At 34.3% G+C, this 25459-nt stretch overlaps 1 protein-coding gene across 10 annotated transcripts in view; it reads left to right on the plus strand.

Annotated features, from left to right (window-relative positions):
• The window catches only part of PPFIA1 (PPFI scaffold protein A1), a 64522-nt gene that overhangs the window by 23494 nt on the left and 15569 nt on the right, over nt 1–25459 (plus strand). For 2 of the 10 annotated variants that reach the window (XM_087719321.1, XM_087719328.1), the window contains exons 6-27: nt 868–969; nt 1803–2024; nt 3453–3599; nt 4545–4679; nt 5495–5578; nt 6068–6199; nt 6700–6762; nt 7598–7677; nt 7791–7938; nt 10186–10409; nt 11644–11878; nt 13576–13605; nt 14941–15092; nt 16806–16978; nt 17787–17880; nt 18095–18176; nt 18271–18471; nt 20421–20483; nt 21145–21171; nt 22839–23014; nt 23098–23195; nt 24906–25081. In XM_087719321.1, coding sequence (XP_087575447.1) covers nt 868–969; nt 1803–2024; nt 3453–3599; nt 4545–4679; nt 5495–5578; nt 6068–6199; nt 6700–6762; nt 7598–7677; nt 7791–7938; nt 10186–10409; nt 11644–11878; nt 13576–13605; nt 14941–15092; nt 16806–16978; nt 17787–17880; nt 18095–18176; nt 18271–18471; nt 20421–20483; nt 21145–21171; nt 22839–23014; nt 23098–23195; nt 24906–25081 — 2844 coding nt within the window. Of the gene's footprint in view, nt 1–867; nt 970–1802; nt 2025–3452; nt 3600–4544; nt 4680–5025; nt 5101–5494; nt 5579–6067; nt 6200–6699; nt 6763–7597; nt 7678–7790; nt 7939–10185; nt 10410–11643; nt 11879–13575; nt 13606–14940; nt 15093–16805; nt 16979–17786; nt 17881–18094; nt 18177–18270; nt 18472–20420; nt 20484–21144; nt 21172–22838; nt 23015–23097; nt 23196–24905; nt 25082–25459 lie in introns of those variants that run through there. The other 8 variants (XM_087719303.1, XM_087719312.1, XM_087719332.1 and 5 more) reach the window with 8 other exon arrangements.

Genomic DNA, 25459 nt, shown 5'->3' on the forward strand with positions numbered 1-25459 from the left:
GACCTTGAGAAATTTGGCTAGTGATATCATAATGTAGTTTGAAATGGGTGGGACCAAAACTGGGGGTCTTTGGGAAGAGTGTGAGAGAGATTTAATGAGTAAAATTAATACCTTGCTGGAAAATCAAATTCGATAGTAGATATACTCAGTCAGGTGAGCAAAGTCACAGTGAAATAAAAAAGATTTCACTTGTTTATGGAATTAACATTGCAATAACAATACAGTTAGAACTAATAAAAGGAGGATATTCCACAGATTGGGCTTTCTGTGTTGTTCATGTAGCTTGCAAAAAGAAGATACTTTCAGCAGGTCCTTCTAGAATCTAGGTGACCAGACTGGAATGGCATGCCCTGATACTTTCCTGTTTGCAGCTTATGGACTACCAATTATTTTCTCCATTTTACAAAATCTGCAAGCTCCCACTACTACTTTCTTGAACTTTTTCAGAATTCTAAAAATCATTTTTCCAGGTTCATAACTGTGTAGCTATTAATTTTTTATGGAATCTTTTTTCACCAAGAATTGAGTTTTCACTAGCAGATACTTGAAATGTTTTAGCTTACCTTAAAAATCAATTGATCAATCTTGTTTACTAATTAAGTATATGAAAATGGCTGAGTTATTGTTAGTTTTTTTTTGTATCATGTTTTAAAGGTAGGCTTGTTGCTTGATAAATATTTTCTGAAAAGTTTATAGGAATTGATCATAATTCTTTAAAATCAAGGTCATTAATATATCTATCATTGTTATCCATTCATGAATATATTTTGTGAATATTATCACTGCAAATAATATTGGTTAAATGTTCCTTTTTCTATTCGAAATATAGAATGTCAATTAATATAGTATTTTATTTTTTTATTCCAGTTAATGATTTTGAAAGAACAAAACAATCAAAAAAGAACACAAGCTGATGGAATGCCTGATATTAATCATGATCAGGAAAACATACCTAGCACTAATGGGAAGGTATGATAAAAGAATCTTTTCCTTAGCCTTTTTACTCAACTTTTTTGAGAGGATAAAATCTGTTTATGATGCAGCAATTAACTTAATTCTCCAAATCATTCCAATAAAAAAAAAGAGCAAGTAAGCTATTTTAATGTGTTATTTTCTTGATCATTTGATCCAGTATACAATACCATTCTTTGATAGATAATGTTCAAGTAATAAGAGCAATATCATTTTCAGGCAAAAAAAATGTTTTGGGTTGGTTCTTAAATTTCTGAGTGAGAACCAGAACAACACAGTGGAAAAAAAATCCTGAAAAGTAATACGAATTCTTTTGTTCCCATTGGAATCACTGGTTTAGTACAGAGATCCCCAACCCCTGGGCTGTGGCTCAGGCCAGTTCAGAACTAGGCCACACGAGTGGCATGTGAGCATGCATGCGCATGCAGCTCCACTTGTGCAAGCAGCGGGCACTAGTGCAGGCAACTCTGATCACGTGAGTGGCAGGCACTTGGGCACACACTCCACTCACACAAGTGGACCTTCATAAGTGACCGCCGCTTGCATGAATGGAGCTGTGCATGTGAATGCGTATGAGTGTGTGCAGTTCCACTTGTGCGAGTGGAGCTACACAAGCACCTGCAGCTCGTGCAAGTGGAGCTGCAAGTGGCAAGATGGAGCTCTATCACTTGCACGGAACTATCCCCCCTCCCCCTCATGCCAGGCCACCAAGCTGGAAAGGTTGGGGACCTCTGGTTCAGTATGAAAAAATTATATTGCACATGTTTATGCTTTCAGGGTGTTAAAAGTTTTTTTTTTAATTAGCAGTGGCTTTTTCTTCTTCTAAATAGAGATCTTCTAATGGCTCTTTGACTCATGATGAAGATCTTGCTAAAGTAATTGAACTTCAAGATATCATAGAAAAGCAAACTAAAGAACAGTCGCAAATGAAAGAGAGAATCACTGCCCTTTCTAACAGAGTAGCAGAACTGGAAGAAGATCTTGATACAGCTAGAAAAGATCTAATCAAATCTGAAGAAATGAACACAAAATTGCAAAGAGATGTACGAGAGGTAAGAATAGGACTTTAATATGATTTAAATTAATTAATTCACTATTCTGTGTACTTGTTCTTCCCATGAGTTAAACCATGTCTTATAATCTGATGTAAGTACTAGGTTTAGGATATTTCCATCAACTATATCAATAAGTTACCAACCTGAGAACAATTGCTTTTATAGTTGTTGTTTTTATTAAAAACCCTATTGTTCTCGATCTACATGCCATGTGAATCAGTATGATGATCCCACAGAACAATACTAATTCAGCATATTCATATCTAGTGGTATTATTATGTCTTCTAAAATTGGCCAGCTCAGTAATGTTAATTATTGAAGGATTCTAAAAAAAAATGACCTATTATGCTTCCTCTTAAGCAGAATAAGAATGTTGGTACTTGGCAGTGACGTGCGGTGAGGTTTATGGCTGGAGAGGCACAACTCTCCCCCGACACCCCACTGACTAAAGCACTTTCTTTTGCCCGCCTGTGCTCCTGGCAGAGCTCAGGTGGGCTGCCGCGAGCTCAGGCGGGCGAAAGAAAGCTCTTTAGTCAGTGGGGTGTTGGAGGAGAGGAGAGAATGCCTGAGCATTGCATTTATTAAAGAAAAAAGAAAAAAAGGAAATTTGAAGGAAAAGAGGGAATGTGGGGTGGGGGTGGGGACATCAGAAATGGAGAAAGAGAGGAGGAAGAGTGAGCGTGACGCTGCAGCTTTAAACAGAATGACAGAGTTGAAGCCTCTAAAAATGCGCCCTCTACTATGAGGCAGGAGAACTGCGTGCCTCAACTACCTCGGGATTTTTTTAGGCTTTTAATCCTCGCTTAACTCTGCTCAAGTGCCTAAAAAGTCAGACTAGATGAAGTATGCAGTTCTCCTGCCTCGTAGTAGAGGGCGCTTTTTAAGAGGCTTTTTAAAACAGGCAGTCATTCATGGTGTGGCAGCAACTAGCTAGCCTAACCTCAGCACTCGTCTTTTCCTGTTTACATTTTTTTCCTTTTCATGATTGACAGTGGTGAGGCTGTGCTTCCCCTGACTGCACGTCACTGGTACTTGGTACATATGCAAAGTTTAAAATAATATTTTGGGGCTAAAAAAGTCCCCGCATGGAATTTCTGGAGGTTTTCTTTAAATAGCTTATTTCTATTTCTAAATGCAATTATTTTCATTTTTTCCCCTCAAATATCAAAAGTAAATTATATATTTGGAATGTTTGCACTTTTAATGGTGAACGTTTTGAGTATCATTAGCAGTTTGCAGTCTCTTTAAGATATGTAAGATTAAAGAAAGCTGCAGTTCTTACAAATTGACCCCCCCCCCCCAATGGTTCTTTGGATATTCTCTTGGGTTTCTATAATAAAAGCTATTAATTTTTTTAAGACAACCTGTTATACACACAATGGAGGGAGAATATATTTCTGTAATTTTCTGACAATCTTAATTTAGGCAATGGCTCAGAAGGAAGATATGGAAGAAAGAATTACAACTCTTGAAAAACGCTACCTCGCTGCACAACGTGAAGCTACATCTGTGCATGATCTTAATGATAAACTTGAAAATGAAATTGCTAACAAAGATTCATTGCATCGACAGGTAAACTTATTTTTTAAATAACGCTTTAAGCTTTCCATAAATTAATACTAAAAGTTCTGGATCGTGGGCAGGGGAGCTTTCTAATAATTCAAGCTAATTTGATTTGGATAAAATTTATGCATATTTGTTACCAATTTTTAAAGGTTTTGTAGTTATAAGAAGGTTTCATCCTTTCCATGTTTTATATTTTTCCTTCAACAAAAATGCCTCTTCTTCGGTAGTTTTGAGGAGATCTTCAAGGAATGGCTATTCTTGGTGTTTTCAAAATGGAATTAGCAGGCCTTTTAAGCTTGAAAAAGGAAAAAAAAGGTGGTTGCTTGCCATTAGTTGCTGTCACAATCTTAGATGGTTTTGGGATAAAGGAGATAAAGCACCCTCATGGGGAGCAAAATCAGAGCTGGATAACATAGAAGATAATTACAAAGGTTAGGATTTATATGCAGTGAGTGCATTCAATTTAGTGTTTGTCTTTTTATTATGAAATCTGTGTGATATTTTTAGTTAGGATTTGTCTTGTACTCAAGTTTTTATGTCTCTTTTTGCCTAAGTCTGCATTTAGTACAAAAATGTTTTGTTACCGACTATGCTTTCCATAATAGCACTTTCATGTTCATGAAAGGAATTTAAATATTTTGCAGTGGCATCCATAGAACTTTTGCAAAAGTTCAGTTTTACCCAATAAAATTGAATCCCAGTATTCAATTAGGACAGACAAAATGAAGGGTTTTTAAACATAATTTTTAATAAAATAATGTACATTTTGTAATGGTCATATATAAATGTGCTTTTGAATGTTGTGTTGTATATAATTTCGGTGATTAAACAGGACTGTATGATCTCATACATCAATTTGCTCACTTTTTTTGCTAATGGAGAAACTATCAAAATGTCACATAGAATAATGTCTGCAGCTGTTGCTATAAGCAACTTTATTTTTGCTTCTAGAGTGAAGACAAGAATAGGCAGTTACAAGAACGATTGGAACTGGCTGAACAAAAATTGCAGCAAACTCTGAGAAAAGCTGAAACTCTGCCAGAAGTAGAGGCTGAATTGGCTCAGAGAGTAGCTGCACTTACTAAGGTAGGTTGAGTTTTATGATACATATATTTAGAAGAAACAGTTGGTTCTTGATCATTTGGGGTTTCTTGCATTTCATTTTTAACCAGATAATTCAAATTGACTGATCTAGTCTCTATGTTTCTTGCTTTCTAACCCTTTGTATAGCAGTTCATTGTTTTTAATTGCTTTGAAGATGTTGAAATACCCTTTTGTGCCTGATTTGAATACTGTTTTAGAAACTTTTTCCAGTTCTTAGTAGGATAAATTAAGTACTCCAGCAATTTTGTACCCAATATTTAAAAGTAAATTCTTGATGTCACTTCATTTCCTTTTTTTCTTGCTACTATTTTATTCCTTATTTTTATAGCTTGACTGTTTACCTTCTCGGAATTCTTCAACTAAAGATGTTAATCTGTTCGAATATACTTCCCAGTCTAGGAAGGTAGAATTTACACAAAGGACTTAAGTCCTTATTTCTGCTTGCTACTGCTTGTTGTTTTTTTTTAAAAAAAAAAAAACTTCACACATTAAAATGAATGTGAGGAAGATAATAGATTTTTTTTCTGAGATGCATAATGCAAAGGTATCTCTTTTGTCAAGACTTCCTGTTGCTTCAATCATCATAGCAAGATGTTATGGGGTGAGAGAATAAATTGCTCATTTGATGCATGAATTCATCCACTGTGTTTTGCCAGCCTTGGCAGTAATATATCTTGAACATCTTGCAGTGTGTGAACAAAAATAGCAGTCTCATACAGCATGATATGCTTGTTTGCTAATATTTTTCTTCTGATGGATTCTTAGATTTTAATTACCAGTATTATTTAAAATGGCAGGCTGAAGAAAGACACGGAAACATTGAAGAACGATTGAGACAAATGGAAACACAGCTAGAAGAGAAAAATCAAGAACTACTAAGGGTATGTCATTACAATGATGAGATTGTCTCTCTTTTCTCTGACATAAAAAATCAATGATGAATTTCAGGTTGGCAGAGGAAAGCATAATTTACTTATCTACATGAAGTTAAAATAAGGCGGATAAAACTTGTCTAGGAGTATATATGAAATACCAGTAGAAAACAAATTAGGTAGCACTAAAGGGTTAAGTAGGAAAAGAATCAACTGCCTGTAATTAAATATTAATATTAAAATCACACAATAGTTGAACAAATGCCTATTATTTCCAATAATCTGTTATTTCATGTGGATTTTCAAAAGAGTTAACTTAGATGGTAATGATATAAAATTTGCTAGGTATCATGTTTGGAAAAACAAAGAAAAATCCTAGTAGAGAATAATAAAAATCCAGAGTTGAGACAGGTTTATACATTAAGTATGCAAAAGATAATGGTTCTTATTCTTGTTATTTATTTTTTACTGTCCTTTCCTTCTATTCCTCTTATTTAGGCTCGACAAAGAGAGAAGATGAATGAAGAACATAATAAACGTTTATCTGATACAGTTGATAAACTTTTATCTGAATCTAATGAGAGACTTCAGCTTCACCTTAAAGAAAGAATGGCAGCTCTGGAAGATAAAGTAATTTTAAATATGAATGAATATTGCTTCAAGTGCAGTGGATACTTGATAAATTGATAAAACTTTTGTAAAAACTATAAACATATAAAGTTCTGTCTATATCCATCCATGCATCCATCTATTCCCAGCTGTTAATAAATAAAAGTGATGACAATCTAGTGCTACAATCTCTCCTTTCTCATTGGCAACAAAAAGCAATTATATCTACTTACACAATGCACTGAATTAACTGTTGTGCATCTTCCTATCCTGAAACTTAGGATCCGGGGATCAAGAAATAAATAATAATCTATATCATTTTTAAATTAGTAAAAAGCATAGGACCTTGTTTAGCAGAAAGGGTGCAAAGAATATGTATATCAGCTAAAACAAATAGCAGAATTAAGTATTTTGTGATCATAAAAGTAAAATAGAAAAAAAGTATTTTTTAAAAAAAAATACAGACTCAAATCTTAACAGCTCTTTGTATTAACGATCTTTTGCATTGAATTTAATACCAGAATTCCCTTCTCCGTGAAATTGAAAGTACCAAGAAACAAGTGGAGGAGCTTCAAAATGAAAAGGTAAAAATGAAAATAAAAATGTTGTCTTAAGTTGTAATGAAAACAAAAATAAAAATGAGACACTTGTGAAGTTTAATATATTATGCCTTTTTGTTGCAGTCATTTTTGCACTAGCAATAATATTTCACTTTCTATAGTTTTAATCTTTTCGTGCCAAGGATAATTATTTATTTATTAGTTATGTATGCCGCCCACTCTCGGAAGACTCAGGGCGGCTTACAATAAAAAGGGAGGGGGGATATAAAAATAAAACAATTTAAAATTGCAACAACATTCATAACTTAGAATGGAGCTGGATAACAGCCAGGTCTTGGTCGCTTTACGGAAGGCCGGAAGGGGTAGTAAGGGTCCGTATCTCGACGGGGAGATCGTTCCAGAGGGCCGGAGCAGCTACAGAGAAGGACCTCCCCCGGGGGGGTCACCAGCTGACATTGACCGGCAAATAATATAATAATATTATATTATAATATAATAATATAGTAGCCCAAACATAATAGTCCATTAAAATTATGTACAAAATGTGAATTGTTTTGGTTTGTAATTGTAAGTTTTTTAAAAAAAATATATCAAAACTGTAGCTGATTATGGATCTTAACTGATTTGCTTCTCTATTCTTTTTTCAAAACCTATGTTTGATGAACCAGTAAATTATTCATAGTTATACTAGCAATAATGAAAGAATGAAGAGTACTTGGGTGATAACACAATATATTTTAATTTTAATTCAAAAGGCATTCAAATTTAAATTTTAGAATTATCTAAAATATTTAGACATGTTTAAAAAAGTATGCACCTATAACATTAAGTTATGTGAATAATCTTTTTTTTCCTACAGGATCAGTTGGTAGTAAATATTGAAACTATAAGGGCTGAAAATGACCAATTGAGGATCAGACCCCCTGTTCTTCATCATAGGTATAATTATTAGTGAAAATAGTTCTGCATTCAAGATGTGCTAAATTAATTCATTTCACTGTCAACGACTAACTTTAGGACAGTAATTATTAATGCATCTGTTTTCATTTCAGAGGGCCACATTTAGGTAGCGTACCAGATTTTAGATATCCACTGGCACCTTCAGTTATAGCAGACAATCAGACAGATTCCTACAGCACCTCAGTTCTAAGACGTCCACAGAAAGGACGCTTAGCAGCTCTGCGAGATGAGCCTTCAAGGGTAAGTTGGAATTTAAGCAATTAATTTTGAAAATAGTTTAAGCTAGTGTACCATTTTAAATATACTTATTTATTAATTTAACTTCAAGTCACTCTTGTCCCCTATCAACTACATGGAGAAATCTATGCAGTTTTCCAGGTAATGTTTTCAAAAGTAATTTGCCTTTGTTGTCTTCCTAGGGCTAAGAGACTGGCTCAGAATCACTCATTTGGTTTCTTTGCCTGAAGCAGGACTAGGTTTCCCTGCTCCTAGTCTATTGCATTAACCATTAGACTAAACTGGTTCAGTTTATTGAGCCGAAGTGGCATAGTGGTTAGAGTGCAGTACTGCAGGCTATTTCAGCTGACTGTTAGCTACAGTGCGGCAGTTCAAATCTCACCGGCTCAAGGTTGACTCAGCCTTCCATCCTTCCGAGGTGGTTAAATGAGGACCCAGATTGTTGGGGGCCATATGCTGACTCTGTAAACCACTTAGAGAGAGTTATAAAAGCACTATGGAGCAATATATAAGTGCTATTGCTATTGCTATATAAGTCTTCAAAGATTTGCCTGCTTTTTATCTGGTCTAAAACTGTGCTAATACCATTATGTATAGGTGGCTTGGGCTGTGCTATTGTTGCGTTTATTGTTTTATATTGGGGAAGGGTGTTTACCCTGAAATATCTTTATTTTAAAGTAAGCAACATTCCATGTAGCTTGTTTTGCTACATGATTGAGAACTATGTATTTCAGGTTCTGTATTTAAATACCTGCATTTGAAGCAGCTGTTATAAGCAAGTCTTGATGCAGGAGGCAGATAGGAATATGAATTGCAAAATATAACCTTAGCAAAAGGACAGTTGTGCAGAGTTCAATGCATGTATATGTTTATATTCATACATTGATTCATGAACTAAATAAGGCTATTCATTACTTACAATACTTCAGTAACTCAGAATGCATTGTACTAAGTATGCAAAATTAATCTTCATTCAGTCCACCTACAGAAGTAAGATTTATGTGGAATGTTTCCTGTACCCAGCCCCCAGAGTTGGGCAGCTGGTTTTAAATACTTGAATTGGCACTTTGTATGTAGCATTAAACAGATAAGACAGTTGATTTCAGCATTGCTTACTGGGAAACTAGAAACAGAGATATTTTAGTTTACGATGGTTCTCCTCTATCTGCTATTTTGTTTCTTTCATTTATATCCTGCTTTTTCTCCAGGAGCTCAAGGCAGCTTACATAGCACTCTCTCCTACTGTTATTCCACAAGAACAGCCCGGTATGATAGGTTGGGCTGAGACATATAGTGATTGGCCCAAAATCACCCAGTGAGCTTCCATGACTGTGGGTAGAATTGAATCTGATCTCCCAGGTACTAGTCCAACAGCTTCACCAGTGCATCAAAAAGTATTTGCATAGAGAATGGATCTAGACTTACTATTTCACAAGTTAAAACTATTTCCCTTTGTGGAATAGAGTCAGACCCAGCCTTGCTCCTGCTAGATGATAGAAAAGGGTTGGTACTTGCAAATTCCCCATTCCCTCCACAGCACCTCCCACATTGTTTTGAAAAACCAGGCTATTTTTAAGTCTCATAGAATTGGAAGAATTACTAAAATTATCCCCCATTTCTGTTGCTCTTAAGTGAAATTTGATTAGGGAAATCTGGATCCAGCCTGTATGCTGTGTTCACATAAACTGGGATTCTAATGGATCCTGGTTTATTAAGACCAAGTTGTATGTGTAGTTTATTGAGTAAATCATCTAATTCTACTTGGTTCCTTTCTTTATAGCCTGGTTATAAACTAAAGCTTGTGTTGTCTTATGAATTCTGCCTGATAAAGGGGAAAAAACCAGGATTGGGGCAATAGTTGACACACTAGGTGTTTCTTAGCAGGATTAACCAAACGGGAATCAAAGGACAGTTTCCACTGGTATATGATTTATTTTCAGTTAAAGAAAGATACTCTAGAATCCTTTGCTATTAGTCTGTATAGATTTACGACATATACAGAAGTTTTTAAATAAGTCTTATTTATTGTTATTTTGTAATGTTGAAATTATATATTTAATTTCTTGGGTTTTGATCATAAAGTATGTCCAATGAATATAATCTAATAATGTTTGTTTTGCTTTTACTGCATTCTAAATACTGCTGTTGTGATTGATTTCTGCAGCATGTAAGTGAAGTTATACAATCTTTTTTTTTTTTTTAATGGAAGAGATACTTAATATTACAGCTGTAATCATATATATTAAACAGGTTCAGACTCTTAATGAGCAAGATTGGGAACGTGCACAACAAGCAAGTGTGCTGGCAAATGTTGCGCAAGCTTTTGAGAGTGATGCTGATATCTCAGATGGCGAAGAGGACAGAGAAACTATATTCAGCTCAGTTGATCTCTTATCACCTAGTGGTCAGGCAGATGCCCAGACCTTAGCCATGATGCTTCAGGAACAATTGGATGCCATCAATAAAGAAATTAGGTACAGGATTTATTTTTGTCATTGTTTTTCAGTGTTACATTTAAAGTTTACTAATGGCCTTTTATTCACATAAAAGTAGAAGTCTAGCTTCTCTTCATTGGTTTGACCTGTAGGTGCAACTAAAAATATTAAACCCCATTCTATTGAGGGGAGGGGGATTCCAGAAGAGAGTTGCTGTGTGAAAGAAGGCTTGTCTCCTGGGACTTGCCAAATGTAATTCACTGATAAGACATAACTACAGTGTGCCCTCTTTGCCAGATCTGATGGGGTGGGCAGATGTAATTTTTTTTTTTGGGGGGGGGCGCTCAGGTAACCCAGCCCACACCATGAATTTTATTAGAAATATACGAACTAAATTAATATTTTATGGGTTGAAATTGATGAGATGAGTTTTAGCTATCAGTAATTTTTTTTGTGTGTTTTTGCTTACCAATTCATTATACCTAGCATACTGAAAAAAACAGGAAGCTCAAGGCAGTGATCTTTGCAAAGAAACTTATTTTCTGTTGGATAGAATTAGCAAGAAAAGTTTTTAACATGTTTTTCATATCCCCCCAAATAAGGTTGGGGTTTGAGTAATCCTAACTGGTCTTATTGTAAGAATCTGAATCTGAATAAGCCTTTTTAAAGTGATGTGTTATTAAGAAATGGGATATTAGTTGGTTAGGTTTCATTATGATTTGTAATATAGCATATATAAAGAGATACTACAACTTATTTATCCCAACTAATTCTAATTGTCAGTGAATCTTTAAGAAAAGTACTTGCTAAGGTGTATTTTTACTAAGTCAATTTAATTATAAATTATTTTTGATATTAATTGATAAATTTATTTATTTATTTATTTATTTAAATGTATTGGCCGTCTAACTCCAATGGACTAGAGTTTATACAGAATGGAATAATTTCAGTGGTCTTTATTTGAAATTTATGTTTCTATTTTATTCCTACAACTATGTCAAGCAATTCTGCACAGATCCTAAGATTAATCCTGTAATTCAATAATTTCATATTACATGAAAGTATTACTTAACGTAATATAAGAGATATTGATAAATAAATTCAGCATGTAGATTGTAGTTATTTACTTTTGTTTTGTCTCGAGTTTAAATTTGTGTCCTTTCCCAAATTTGCCATTGGGATATAGATACATTTCTTTATATGCCAACTGTTGTACTTGCTGGTTGCAGTGTTGCTTTGGTTAAATGAATTGCATCATTTCTTAATTCTTTAGATTGATCCAAGAAGAAAAGGAAAACACTGAGCAAAGAGCAGAGGAGATAGAAAGTCGTGTTGATAGTGGAAGTTTAGACAATCCTGGTCGATTTCGATCAATGAACTCTATCCCGCATCCCTTTCCTAGTGGAAACCTTTCTGGCTCCTCTCCACCAGGTAGTGGGATTTCTACTCCTCGAAGAATGCCACACAGTCCTGCTCGAGAAGTGGACAGACTAGGAATTATGACATTAGTAAGTATTACCTGTTTCATCTTTTCTCTTTCCTCCCCACTGTAAGAAAATACATCTCTAGTATTTTCCCCATTTTACATGGTGATTATGGCACTGTTCATGAATGGAACTCCTTGGGTTCCCATAGCGATAAATAAAAAACAGCAAACCCCTAGCCATGATTTCCTGTGTTACAAGAAAGTAGTTATGAAGCACTTTTTAAATCATATTTTATGAAAAAGAGCAAAGAAATTATGTGCTTAAATTAAAACCTGATTGTACATACTCGGAGATATATATATATATATCAGTTTATAAGTCAGGTTATGGCCATCTGAACTGCCTTTGTGTCTTGATTATGAAAGGCAAATATTTTTTCATTATGAAATATTAATAGGACTTTAACCTAAGATTTAGCTTATGTTTAGAACTGGTAGCAAATTATATCTAATGAAATGTAATTTATTTTCTTTGACATTACTAGCAGTTTTTCTACAATATATTTGGGTTGGGTTTTTTTTTAATTAAATCTTTTAAGAATTGAGTTCTACAGGTAGGGAGTGATGGAATTTAGCAACTTGAATGGCCACATTAAGTTTTGAATTATAGATTTAGCTATGTTTTGTAAAATGCAATTTGTCCTAAATCCTTTTTCCCTCTTGACAGGGCATGGAAGCTAAGTTAGGTTGAACCTAGTTAGTATAAACAACCCTCGATTTAACCACCACAATTAAGCCTAAGAGTTCAGTTGGTAAGCGAAACAGTTGTTAAGTTAGTTTTGCCCAATTTTACAATCTTTCTGGCCACAGTTTTTGAGTGAATCACTGCCGTTTTAAGTTACTAACACAGTTAAGTGAATTTGGCATTCCCAGTTGACTTTGCTTTTTAAAAGATCTCAAAAGGTAAATCACATGAACCTGGGGCCTACAGCAGTCATAAATATGAGTCGGTTGCCAAGCATCTGAATTTTGATTGCATGACCATGGGGATGCATCAAAGGTTGTAAGTGTGAAAAATGGTGATAAGTCACTTTTTTCAGTGCTGTAATTTTGAATGTTCACTAAATAAACTGTTATAACTGGAGGTCTACCTGTGCTTATATGGAAGGCCTCCAGAATAACAGGAAAGCAATCTCGGGAAGCAATAGGAACCATTTCTTCCTTCTATTTGAAGGAAGTTACATAAAGGTTTCTATGAAGTTACCAAGAGTTAAGCTTGATTTAATGGAAACTTTATAGCTGTTGATTGTCTTGTAAGCAAACTCATAACTTTTCTTGGTTTCTGTATATATGAACTAGAACAGTATCTTTGCTTCAGTTTTTATTCTTACAAGATCCCCAAGAATCCTCATACTTATAAAAATGTATTTTCATTGAAATGTTTAGTTATTAAGGATCTAAGTGTTTTTATGATAAAAATATACTTGTCCTCCTCTAGTTAAAGAATTCTTTCTATTATTTATGAAGATTATCAAGATTGATTATATTTATACTAGTCGGTAACGGAAAAAAACCCCCTACAAATTATAGGCATGCTTTTTAGGACTCGGGCATTTTATGGTTATTATAAATATTTAATCAAAAAACTAAGTACATATTTTACTTCACTTTAATGGTAGAATAATGGTAATGGTAGTATGTTATGCTAATTCTTTTTAAATTACAATTATCTACCAATTTGCTTTATTTTACTTTCTCTTCTTTGCATGCATCTGTCAGCCTAGTGATTTAAGGAAACACCATAGAAAGGTAAACCTTCAACAGCAGACTTATGTTGAATCTAGTATTATACAATTGTTTACATGCAGTGTGTGTATGTGTGAAATACCTTGATCAATATGACCACTGTAGGAATATTATGTGAATTATTTCTATATGTCCATCTTTGCTGTTTGCTTATTCTCCAGATACATACATTCCACTAAGCTTTTCTTCATTCAAAAGCAGAGAGAGAAACTGGATAGTGTACTTATATGCTCTTCAGAGAACAAAATAATTTAAAAGGCACTGTGTAGGCTGAAACCTTAACTGTAGAGTAAGGATTTTCGTACATTCCATTTCTCTGCTTTAGATTCCTTTAAAAGAGCAATGGCAGCATCATGTTATCTAACCTCTGAATCAAAACCAAATCTGAAACCAAATCAGATTTTAGTAAGTATTACTAAAATGAAATGGAATCACTTTGACCTTTACATATAGCTATGTTTGAATTCAATCTAGAGAATGATTGGGTAGTTGAAAGTCTGCATTTCAGATTATAGTACAGTGGTGGCAAACCTCTTTAGCACAGAGTGCCCTAACTGGAAAGTGCGTGCCAGAGCACCGGAAGCCCGATGACCAGCTGGCCAATGCGCCTGCGCGCTTTGCAAACCCAACAACCAGCTGGCTGAGCTGGGGCGACGATGCACATTTCCACAGAGAAGGCTCGTCCTGCCAACTCTGACACACGTGCCATAGGTTTGCCATCAGAGTTATAGTACATTTCACTTTAACTCTTCTTTTTCTGATTTCTTTGGGCTGGCTGTAGAAACATGGTATCTAATTTTGTATCCCTTCTTATTGTATACTCCGTTGAAAATATCTTGTTTTTTAGCTTCAGAAACCTTCAGATCACTTGAATTCCTGAAAGATTAAAAATAAATGTAATAGTGATGCACTCAATGGTGACTGGGAAAAAATCAGTATACACATTTCAACATTATTTCCTTAAAAAGGTCTTACTTCAAATCTCTAAATTTCTGTTTTATGGAAAGTTTTAAGAAAAAGAAATGTGGTAAAACACTCTTTTGAATTCTACCTATTAATTTCAGGAAGTCACTTCAGCTCTTCCAAAAGCAATTTCAAATTTATATAGTTCAATTGCAAGATAGATTGTTCCTTGTACATTATCATGCCTACTTATGATAAAAAAATATAAACACGTCTTATTTGTATAGCTTTGTTGAGTCAGATAATTTATCTAATCACCTATGGAAAGAGCAACTTCTGAAGCAAAGAAATTTGTAATAGTTAAAATTTGCTACTGGTCTGTTTTCACATCTTAATTTAAGATACAAGACATACTTAAGTTGCATTCTTTCTTAGTCTCCAGTTTCTAGAGAAGAAATTAGAGACGACAAGGCTACAATAAAATGTGAGACCTCACCACCATCTTCACCTCGATCACTGCATTTGGATAAATCTTATAAAGGAGCTTTGCATACAATGAGCCAGGAAGATATAAGAGATGTTCGAAAGTAAGTGTTTTGAATAAAGATAGAGATCTGTATCAGAAACAACTTTGTATGAATATATCATTGGTTTCTTTGGCCTCCAACGACCAGTTTACATTGCTGCCTGTATTCTAAATGTTCTCTTTATCACTGGTCTTTTTTTAAAATCTCTTTTGCCCATTTGTGCAAGCTTTTACTTTTGTTGGCAGTTTGTCTTCTAGAATACGCGAGATATTTTTTGAGGCATTGTACCCTCTCGCTCCCAGTATCACTGCTCTTCCCTTTTCTGTATTAACATAATACTTTGTTCTCACATTCTTTGATAAGATAGAAAACATGTGTTTTTTATTTGTGGCAAGTTTCATAATTTCCATGACTTTCAGATATCAAACTAATGCTAAGCACAGTAGTAGGGGGGAACTCCCGTTCAATTGAGCGCTGACTTGGAGCGTTTCTGTTTATTTAAAATTAATCGTAAGATCTAAATTAGTGGTGGGATATGACCTGCTGGAGCACCAGGTACTATTCTGGTACGGTGCTCCTGAGGGCCCTCCCTCCCTCCTTACCTGTATTTGAGCTGATCGGGGATTCCGCGCACGCACACAGAGCGTACGGCCCCTGCGTGACGCTCCGCCCAGCAGCTGTAAGTACAGCTGCTTGGTAAGTACATGCATGCATGTGGTGGACGCCCAGCCCCACTGCACCGTACCAGTTGCAACGGGATCCAGAACCCACCACTGATCTAAATTGATTCTTAATAAAACATTTAAATTTAAGCAGCTTTGGGAACGAATAATTGCAGCATTGCATCCTTTTGTGTTAACTTCCCATTTTGATGGCTTTACCAGTTCAAAAACAGAAGAGGATAATTGTAGAATCATATCTGGAAGTTTTTTGACTATGGAATTTACATCTGAAAGTGGTTATAGTAGTCTTGCTTTGCTAGTAGTCTTATTCCATCTAATTTTCAGTTTTGCTTGATTCACATATTGAAGTTGACACTTTGCAGCTTCGCTGGGGTTTTTTGTGTTAACATAATTCTACTTAATAGCAGTTTAGTAAATAGATTGGGTTTGATTATATTATAAATTAATTAGGGGTCTTTGTTAGCACCAAAACAGTCTAAAAATGTTTTAATAATGACAGTAGCAAACTGCAGAGGAATAGCAAAATATATTTCATAATTTCCCATAGCTATTTAAAATACAATTAACTGGAAGAATCCACAGTAGTAATTATAGTTATTTATATCAATTGATTCTCTCTCTCTCTCTCTCTCTCTCTCTCTCTCTCTCTCTCTCTCTCTCTCTCTCTCTCTCTCTCTCTCTCTCTCTCTCTCTCTCTCTCTCTCTCTCTCTCTCTCTCTCTCTCTCTCTCTCTCTATATATATATATATATATATATATATATATATATATATATATTAGATTTTTAAAATGTTAAAAATGGTAGACATTCAGGCAATGTTATAACCAATTGCTTTCAAATTTATGTGGAAATTTTCTTTTAAAAATCCTATTTTGTTTTTAATAAACATCAAATCAATTTATTTTTAAATTAGTTAAATTAATTAAAAACATATGGTCTTCATTTATACTTCCTTTGCACTCAAACCATTAAATGACTGTGTCATTTAAATATATTTGTATTTATTACTTATTAGCTGAATGATCCTGGAGCAGAGTAGGCATGGGTAATGAATACTTTAGAATTGGCTTAACAATTTCTGTCCTACAGTTCCACAGGCTCTCAAGATGGACAAGTAAGCAATCCCAGTAGCAGTAATAGCAGTCAAGATTCCCTCCACAAAGCCCCTAAAAAGAAGGGGATCAAATCCTCAATTGGCCGCCTGTTTGGTAAGAAAGAAAAAGGTCGATCTGGACAGATGAATAAGGAGCTCTTGGGACAAGGTTGGTATATTACTAACCCAAAATATAAAGTTGAATAAATGCTAGGATTACTATTATACAAAGTACCTATTTGTAATATGTGAAGTAAATAATAATAATCAATTTCTCGCAAAAGACAGTTGTTTTGTAGAGTCTACATTATTCAAATTAGCAGAACCTAATAATAAATAATTATTAGCTATAAATAATACAGTTAACTCTCCTACTGATACTGATAATTATAAAGGCTATTTCTTAGATATGTACCAAAGTCATGGTTCACAGGCAGTTAATAACCATATGATTTTATATGAAAGTACTAATTTTTGTGATATTAGTTTGGGTACAGATCTTTTATGGTCTGAATGTTCCATAACATTTTATACTTGAGCTGCTCTAATTCAAGGGTCCTCTCATATATGCAATACTCACAGCAAAGCTGTCTCCTATATTTGAACATATTTGTACATATTAGGGAAGACTCTTCAAGTGGCCCTGCCAGATCTTTAGGAGGGTACAGTTACTTTAGGTTAAAGGGCTACATTTCATTGAGTGTTCCTAAAATGAAGTATGTATTTGAATTTATTTATTTGAATGCTCCCCAACAATATAGGTAGCATTAATAGTCAACATATGAATTAAATTCATTAATAATATGAATTTTAAAGTCATTAAATAATTAGGATAGCAGTGCATTGATTGCTGGGCAGCAGACATAATGATAGAGATGTGCCATTCCCCTTTGTATGTATATCTAACACTAATTCAGAAACATTAATTCAGAAACATTGGAGAAAATATTTCTCACTGCAATTCTTGTTTCTTACAGTTAGTGCATTAGAAGCAGAAAGTTCAACTCAGGATGGTTTGGGGCTTGGAAAACTTGGAGGACAAGCAGAAAAGAATAGAAAACTGCAGAAAAAGTAAGTTCCAATATATTAAGGAAACTTAGGTTGGAAACTTGTCCTTCATGACTTATTTGACTTTTAAAGGAACAGATGTTACAGTTCTACTCAACTCAGGTAATTTGCAGCTTCCAATGATGTCTAATAAATTTAAGAAGAAGAATGAAAGAAGAAAGATTATAGAGGGCAACAGTGAAGCAAATATATTAATGTATGTTGCTCATTTTCTTAGGCATGAACTTCTTGAAGAAGCTCGGAGGCAGGGTCTGCCTTTTGCTCAGTGGGATGGCCCCACGGTGGTTGTCTGGCTAGAGGTAAGAAATGTTTTCAATTCAACATAATAATGCCTTTAATTTGCAACGTTAAAGTAATTATGTACCTTATTGCAATTTTGTATTTATTTTTCAGTTGTGGGTTGGGATGCCTGCTTGGTATGTGGCTGCTTGCCGTGCAAATGTGAAAAGTGGTGCTATAATGTCAGCCTTGTCTGATACTGAAATACAGCGTGAAATTGGAATCAGTAATCCTTTACATAGGTTAAAACTGAGACTTGCCATACAAGAAATTATGTCACTAACAAGTCCATCGGCTCCTCCTACATCAAGAACGGTAAGAGAACTTGAACATTGCCATAAAGAGATTTATCAGACTTTCTATACATTCACGTTTGTTATTGGGCATAAGCTATTCTCTTGAATAAGAAGATGCTCTTGAGAGAAAAAATAGAGGAGTTATGAGAACATTAAGAAGAAAATGATAAGAAATAAACTTTTTAAATAAATCTGTAATAACTTGTTAGTTTTTCATAAGCTACTTATAATTTAAAAGCTGACATACAATTTCTCTGGTGAACAAGGCCATTGAAGTACTTTGAAAGTGAAGTAGCAGGCAGTCCTCCAACTTAGTTCTAAAGAAAGGATTGCAACCTGGTTTGTCTTTGTAGTAAAAAACATTGTAGTAATGTTTAGGGTATGTTGCAGGGGAGAGAGGTTTGTTTTAAAAACAGTCCTCTGGGATTGGGCGGCCTATAAATTCAATAAATGAAATGAAATGATAATACAGTGAAGGAGTGAAGCTTACTTTTGGCTACTGAGACCAACCAGTGGTTATGGAACTTAGCTTTAAATTTCTACTGACCTGAATCCAGAAGAGTCTGGATTCAGTGGAACTGTGCCTACTGTAGTTTTTCTGTCATGTGTTCACCTTCTTTGCCACAAATCTGTTCCTGAAGATCAATAGGTTTTCTACAATGATGCAGGATGAGATAGGCAGGACAAAAAAAAGTGAGAGAAATTTAACAGAAATTTTAATTTCTCAGGAAATTAAAAGTCTCTTTTCTGCTCATGCAAGACATGTGGATTAGCCAAAATCACCTAGATGCTAAATATTTACATATCAGTACTTTGATAAAGCAATCGGTCCTTTGATAAAGCAATCGATACTTTGATAAAGTTACAGTTCTGTCCAAGTAATATTCTAGTAAGCAAGGGCCACCATTGGTAAATTTCAATTAGATACATTTCATAGTACATTTAGTCTAGTATATTTTGCCCAGTACATTTTAATTTCATTTTATTTGTAATGATCACTGTGTGATTAGCATCAGCAAATTCAATTGGAACTAGATGAAAACTGTAATGTGGATATGCATCCAGATCTGAATTGGAATTTATTCTGGCTGCATATATGCATCTCCCTTCTAGCAATTAAGGGCTAGCATAGCTTTCCCTAATCATATTTCTTCCAAAACTGTTGGACTACAATTTCCTCATTTCCCAGCTAACATTGCTAATAGTTAGACTAACTTGATATTTTGAGAACTGTAATTTGGATGATAGGATTTAAGATGACTGTTCCTCTTATGAAAATAACTATGGATAATGACTGATTTGAAAGAAAATTGGAAAACAATCAATTAAAGAATAATTGGATCTTAAAAGCCAACTTCTCAATTGTAAAGTGATTAATGTAAAATGTCAAATAATGGCTTATTGGTACATAATTAAATCTTGAACTTGCATGTTATACTTACTTTTTGATTTGTAATAAAATATGTTATGTTTGTGTTCTACTACCAGTAATAAAATGTGGTTTGTATTTGTTCTTAAATCCAGGATTACAAATCACAATTTTGTTGTTAGAGTATTATTATAAGATAGAAAATATGGGATGAATGTGCACAAGAAGGCTTGCTAAAGTACTATATCTTATTTTTCCGGATGAGAAAATAGATGTTTGTGGCAAATAACTTAAAAGCAACCGAAGCACTCTCCAAAATCTAATTGAAATACTCAGTGTAAATATCATGTCTGGAAGTCTAATGTAGCAATTGTATTTATTACAATTATATTTAAATATAATTTCGTATGTAATAGAGATAAATGTATTACCTGTGGGGCTTGCTTTTCACATGAGCTTATATTTAATAGTCTTGAAACTTGCTTTTGCCCATGCCTGCTCCTTAAACACACCTGTTGCTTATATATTCTGCAACCTTTCCTCTTTGTTACTGCTTTCCTTTCATTGGATGTGATTGGTTCACTATGGGGTCATTTTAGACTACAGGAAATGTCTGGGTAACGCATGAAGAAATGGAAAATCTTACATCTACACCACAAACGGTTAGTTGTGGAAGTGCTCCTACTTCTTGATTGCTTGAATCATGTACATCTGGAAAAATAGAAATATTAATATAACTAGATTCTTAATTATGATTGATTTTAATAACTAACCCACTTATCAGCCATGCTGTAAAATGTTTTTCCACCAAGGTCATTGTGTAGGTGAGGGGAGAATAGAACATTTGCCTCTGTATATTGTTATTTCAAAGAAGATCAATGCATTAATTTTATATGAGATGCCACTACTTAAAATTTTCTTTGAGTTTTTATATAGAGGCTACTTCTTGTGTGGAAAAATAAAGCAGTATGTGGTTTATCAGTTTTCCTGAAGGTATAAATATATTAAGAGAGATGCATATATGCACAATTTGAGATGCATGGTTCTTTTTATCTTGAAATAGCATGTTGCTTTTTTCATTACTGAAATATGACCACAATCCAGGAGAATAATTTTACACTCAAAAATATTTACTCTTTGGGGATATATAAGTACATGCAGCGATAAATTGTCTATTGAGAATAATTTTATATTCATTTACATGGTTATTTAGTTCCTTTATGCCCTGGATTGTGGTCATTACCTTGTGTTTACTTAACTTACTAAACTTATAAATACTAACATCTGTATGTCCTTTTACTTTTTCTAATTACCTAACGTCAGGAAGATGAGGAAGGAAGCTGGGCTCAGGTTGGAGACTTTTCTTTTACATGTTTAAACTTTAGCTAAAATTTATTAAATCATAAAATCTAATTTTCAGTGCTTATTTATATATTTAACAGAAACACATCTATCAGTTTTTCTTCAGAATAATTCTTACTTAAATATATTCAAAATAATTTTTGAAATTTTGACTTCAGAAATTGACCTTTATTTATTAAATTTGCTTGTTGCCCATCTCGCTGCAAAGTGATTCTGGTTGGCTAACCATATTAAAAACAATAAATTTAAATGTTTATATATGTAAGGTTTATGGGTTTATTGTTTAATGTTGTAAGCCATCCAGAATTGCCTCACATTGAGACATTCTGCCTCCTGATGTTTAACTGACAGGTGTTGATTTTTTTAAAAAAATCTGCAAAAGTTATAAAATTGAATTGAATTGTAAGCTGCCCAGAGTCATTGACTGAGATGGGTGGCTATAGAAATTGAATAAATAAATCAACCAACATGTATTCTTAAGATTGGGAGTTGAGATTATATAAATAGTTAGAATTTTCAGACTCAGAAGACGTTAGGCTTCTTTTAATAATAGCTTCTACTTATTTTTTAATAATATGTACATGTGAGTGGTCCTATACTGTCTACTGTGGCAAATATATGAAATATGAAAAGCTAATGCATATTTCTAGGTAGGAATAGATGCATATTAGAGAATTACTCCTGTTTGATATGATCTCAAAGGATATGGATGAAGATTATATATATTCATCTCCCATGTATACTTCACCTGTTTTTTTAGTGAACACCAGATAAATAAAAAAGATATAAATTTTAAGGTGTGTATTTTGCCATGAATGCAACTTTCTGTGTTGACTTTTGGTAAATGCAGTAAAACTCTTTTGTAAATACAATACAATAGCAGAGTTGGAAGGGACCTTGGAGGTCTTCTAGTCCAACCCCCTGCCTAGGCAGGAAACCCTATACCATTCCAGAAAAATGGCTATCCAACATCTTCTTAAAGACTTGCAGTGTTGGGGCATTCACAACTTCTGGAGGCAAGCTGTTCCACTTATTAATTGTTCTAACTGTCAGGAAATTTCTCCTCAGTTCTAAGTTGCTTCTCTCCTTGATTAGTTTCCACCCATTGCTTCTTGTTCTACCCTCAGGTGCCTTGAAGAATAGTTTGACTCCCTCTTCTTTGTGGCAACTCCTGAGATATTGGAACACTGCTATCATGTCTCCCCTAGTTCTTCTTTTCATTAAACTAGACATACCCAGTTCCTGCAATTGTTCTTCTTATGTTTTAGTCTCCAGTCCCCTAATCATCTTTGTTGCTCTTCTCTGCACTCTTTCTAGAGTCTCCACATCTTTTCTACATCGTGGTGACCAAAACTGAATATATTTCTGATCTGTTGAAGCGTCTAGGTGAACAGAGGAGAAGCAGTCTTTTTCAGTTTTTCCCTCCACTCCCATGAATCATCTAAAATATGCTTTGGAGATTGCTTCCTTAACTACTAGTATGCTAGGAGGTATAGGGGATTAAAAACTAGAACCGTTAACATATTTTATCCTGTTAGAAAAACAAGACTCTGCTTAGAGCAGTTTTTATCAATAGAAAAAAATTCTGGATTCAGCCCCCAATTTATGTATAAAAGCTCCTTATTTCAAATAACCCTTTGCTTTATTTTTTATAGACTTTAGCCTATGGTGATATGAACCACGAATGGATTGGCAATGAATGGCTTCCTAGTTTGGGGCTTCCTCAGTATCGCAGTTATTTTATGGAATGTCTTGTTGATGCTAGAATGCTGGACCATTTAACTAAAAAAGATCTTCGTGGTCAACTTAAAATGGTAGACAGTTTTCACAGGTAAATATATTTAAAATAGTAATTACTAATAAACATTTCAATTGCCGTGCTTAATCTCTCTTTTTTTTAAAATACTTTTAAAGAAATAGCTTCCAGTGTGGCATTATGTGTCTCCGAAGATTAAATTATGATCGGAAAGAACTTGAAAGAAGAAGAGAAGGAAGCCTGAATGAAATTAAAGGTAGACTTTTGCTTTTCTGGCTTTGATACTGTTAATAATTTATTAAATGTTCAAACTTTAGAGCCAAACCACTTTAGCATAACAGTTAAGACGCTTCCCTAGAGAACAGGTGATTGAATTCTGATCTTCTCTTAGGCATAGTAATTGGTTGAGTGACCCTGGACTAATCCTTGTTTTAGTGCCCAACTATTTTCACAGGATGATTGTTTTGGGGGAAGCACTATGTAGAGTATGCTGTCCAGAGTCATAGGAAATAAATCAGAGGTGGTATTCAGCCAGTTCTCTCCAGTTTGGTCGAACTGGTAGCGATGGCTGTGGGGGGCTCTGCCCACTTGCCCCGATGTAATGCGCGAGCAGTGCGCATGCACAGAAGGTAGTGTGCAGATGCGATGTGAGTGAAGTGAGCACGTGCTCACATTTGCGAACCGGTAGGAAAGGTAAGTGAATCCCACCGCTGAAATAAATGTGATAAATATAATAATACAGTTACCTTAATTCAATTGTTTTCCATTGACTAAAAGACTGCATAGTTGTAAATATTCTCAAAGATACTTCTTAGATTTTACGTAGAATTAACATAAGATGCCTACCTTCTTATTGATCTTATGTTCAATTTTTTTAACCAAGCAATAGCATTATATAATTTCTTTGTTCTTAAGATGTTTATATTAAGCAGATTGACAGACAATAAACTAAAAAGTAATTCAGGCATATTAATGGTGTCTAATACATCCTGAACAATGAAACTTGTCTTCCTCAGCTTACCAGTTTTCAGAAAGCTTTTTATGTAGCAATCAGTGCAGCTCAGGTGTAGAGTCAGAAAGAGGATTAATACATCCATGGAGTTCCTATATTTTAAATAACCTTGCCTTCCCTTATGCTTTATTTAGTGGCTTCATTCATCTAGTCTACAAAGCTAGGATTTTATTCCTGCACATAATAATAATCCACAATAGCTGGCTTCACACATTATGCTAAGCTCAAACAAGGCTTAGCATGATTGATGAACCATGATTTAATATATGTAAAATGAGCACAAGCTGAACCCTTTAAAAAATTAGTCTACAAAAACTATTAGCAGTACTGTAGTGCAGTTAATAAAACTTGGAGAATGTATCAGTTATAACTGTTTTTGTCATCTTATTAAAATGCAAGTAAGTCTATAAGAAATACTGGTAAAACATTAAAATAACTATAATGTACTAACACCAAAACATTTAAGTGAATTCATTCCTTAAGTATTTTTACTCCTATTTGAACTACAAATTCTGTAAAATAAATTATATACCTTATGAGCAGAAAGTCCAAATGTATAAAACTATTTTTTCTGAGCTTTGATATTCAGTAGAACAATAACCCATCTATCCATTTAGCCATTCTCCCTCCCACCTCTCCCTGTAAACGTTGGGCTTTCATTCACATTACTGGTAAAACCTATTAAGATTGTTCCACTGGAAGAAAGAAAAGAGCTAGTTTTGCCATCTCTTCCCTCTATAACTTCATGTGGTTCTGCAAATTTGCTTTGGGGGTTCAGGAAAGTTTATGCAACAATGTGGGAGTACCAGAAGGGGAAATCAGTGAAGACAGCTGGAGATTCCACTGAATCTTGTATCATTGAATAGTATAGAAAGCTGAATCCATCCATTAATCTTTGGCAAGTACAAATGATCAATTATTTTATGACTTAAATATTTATTTATTTTTATATAGATGTCCTTGTTTGGAGCAATGAGAGGATGATTCACTGGGTGGTATCAATTGGCCTTAAAGAATATGCAAATAACCTTATAGAAAGTGGAGTTCATGGTGCACTTCTGGCCTTAGATGAAACTTTTGATCACAATGCATTAGCTCTTTCTTTACAAATACCCACTCAGAATACGCAGGTAATTATAATAATATCACTTGATATGTTTTTATTCATAAGGCATTTTGGAACTTTATAAGATTTAATGTGAAGCAATGAGAATTTTTTTGATTAACTATTTAACTTTTCATACTATAATATGACATGCCTGAACTTTACTTTTATTATTAGAAGATTATTAGAAGAGCTGAGGTGGCGCAGTTAAATGCAGCACTGCAGGCTACTTCAGCTGACTGCAGTTCTGCAGTTTGGCTGTTCAAATCTCAGGGTTGACTCAGCCTTCCATCCTTCCGAGGTGGGTAAAATGAGGACCCAGATTGTTGTTGGGGGCAATGAAGCGGTATATAAGTCTAACTGCTATTGCTATTGCTACTGTGTTTTATCTGAAAGCTGTGAC

The sequence above is a fragment of the Thamnophis sirtalis genome, unplaced genomic scaffold (assembly GCF_051295495.1).
Source record: "Thamnophis sirtalis isolate CommonGarterSnake01/CBP01778 unplaced genomic scaffold, rThaSir2_p1.2 scaffold_1, whole genome shotgun sequence".
Classification (NCBI taxonomy): domain Eukaryota; kingdom Metazoa; phylum Chordata; class Lepidosauria; order Squamata; family Natricidae; genus Thamnophis; species Thamnophis sirtalis.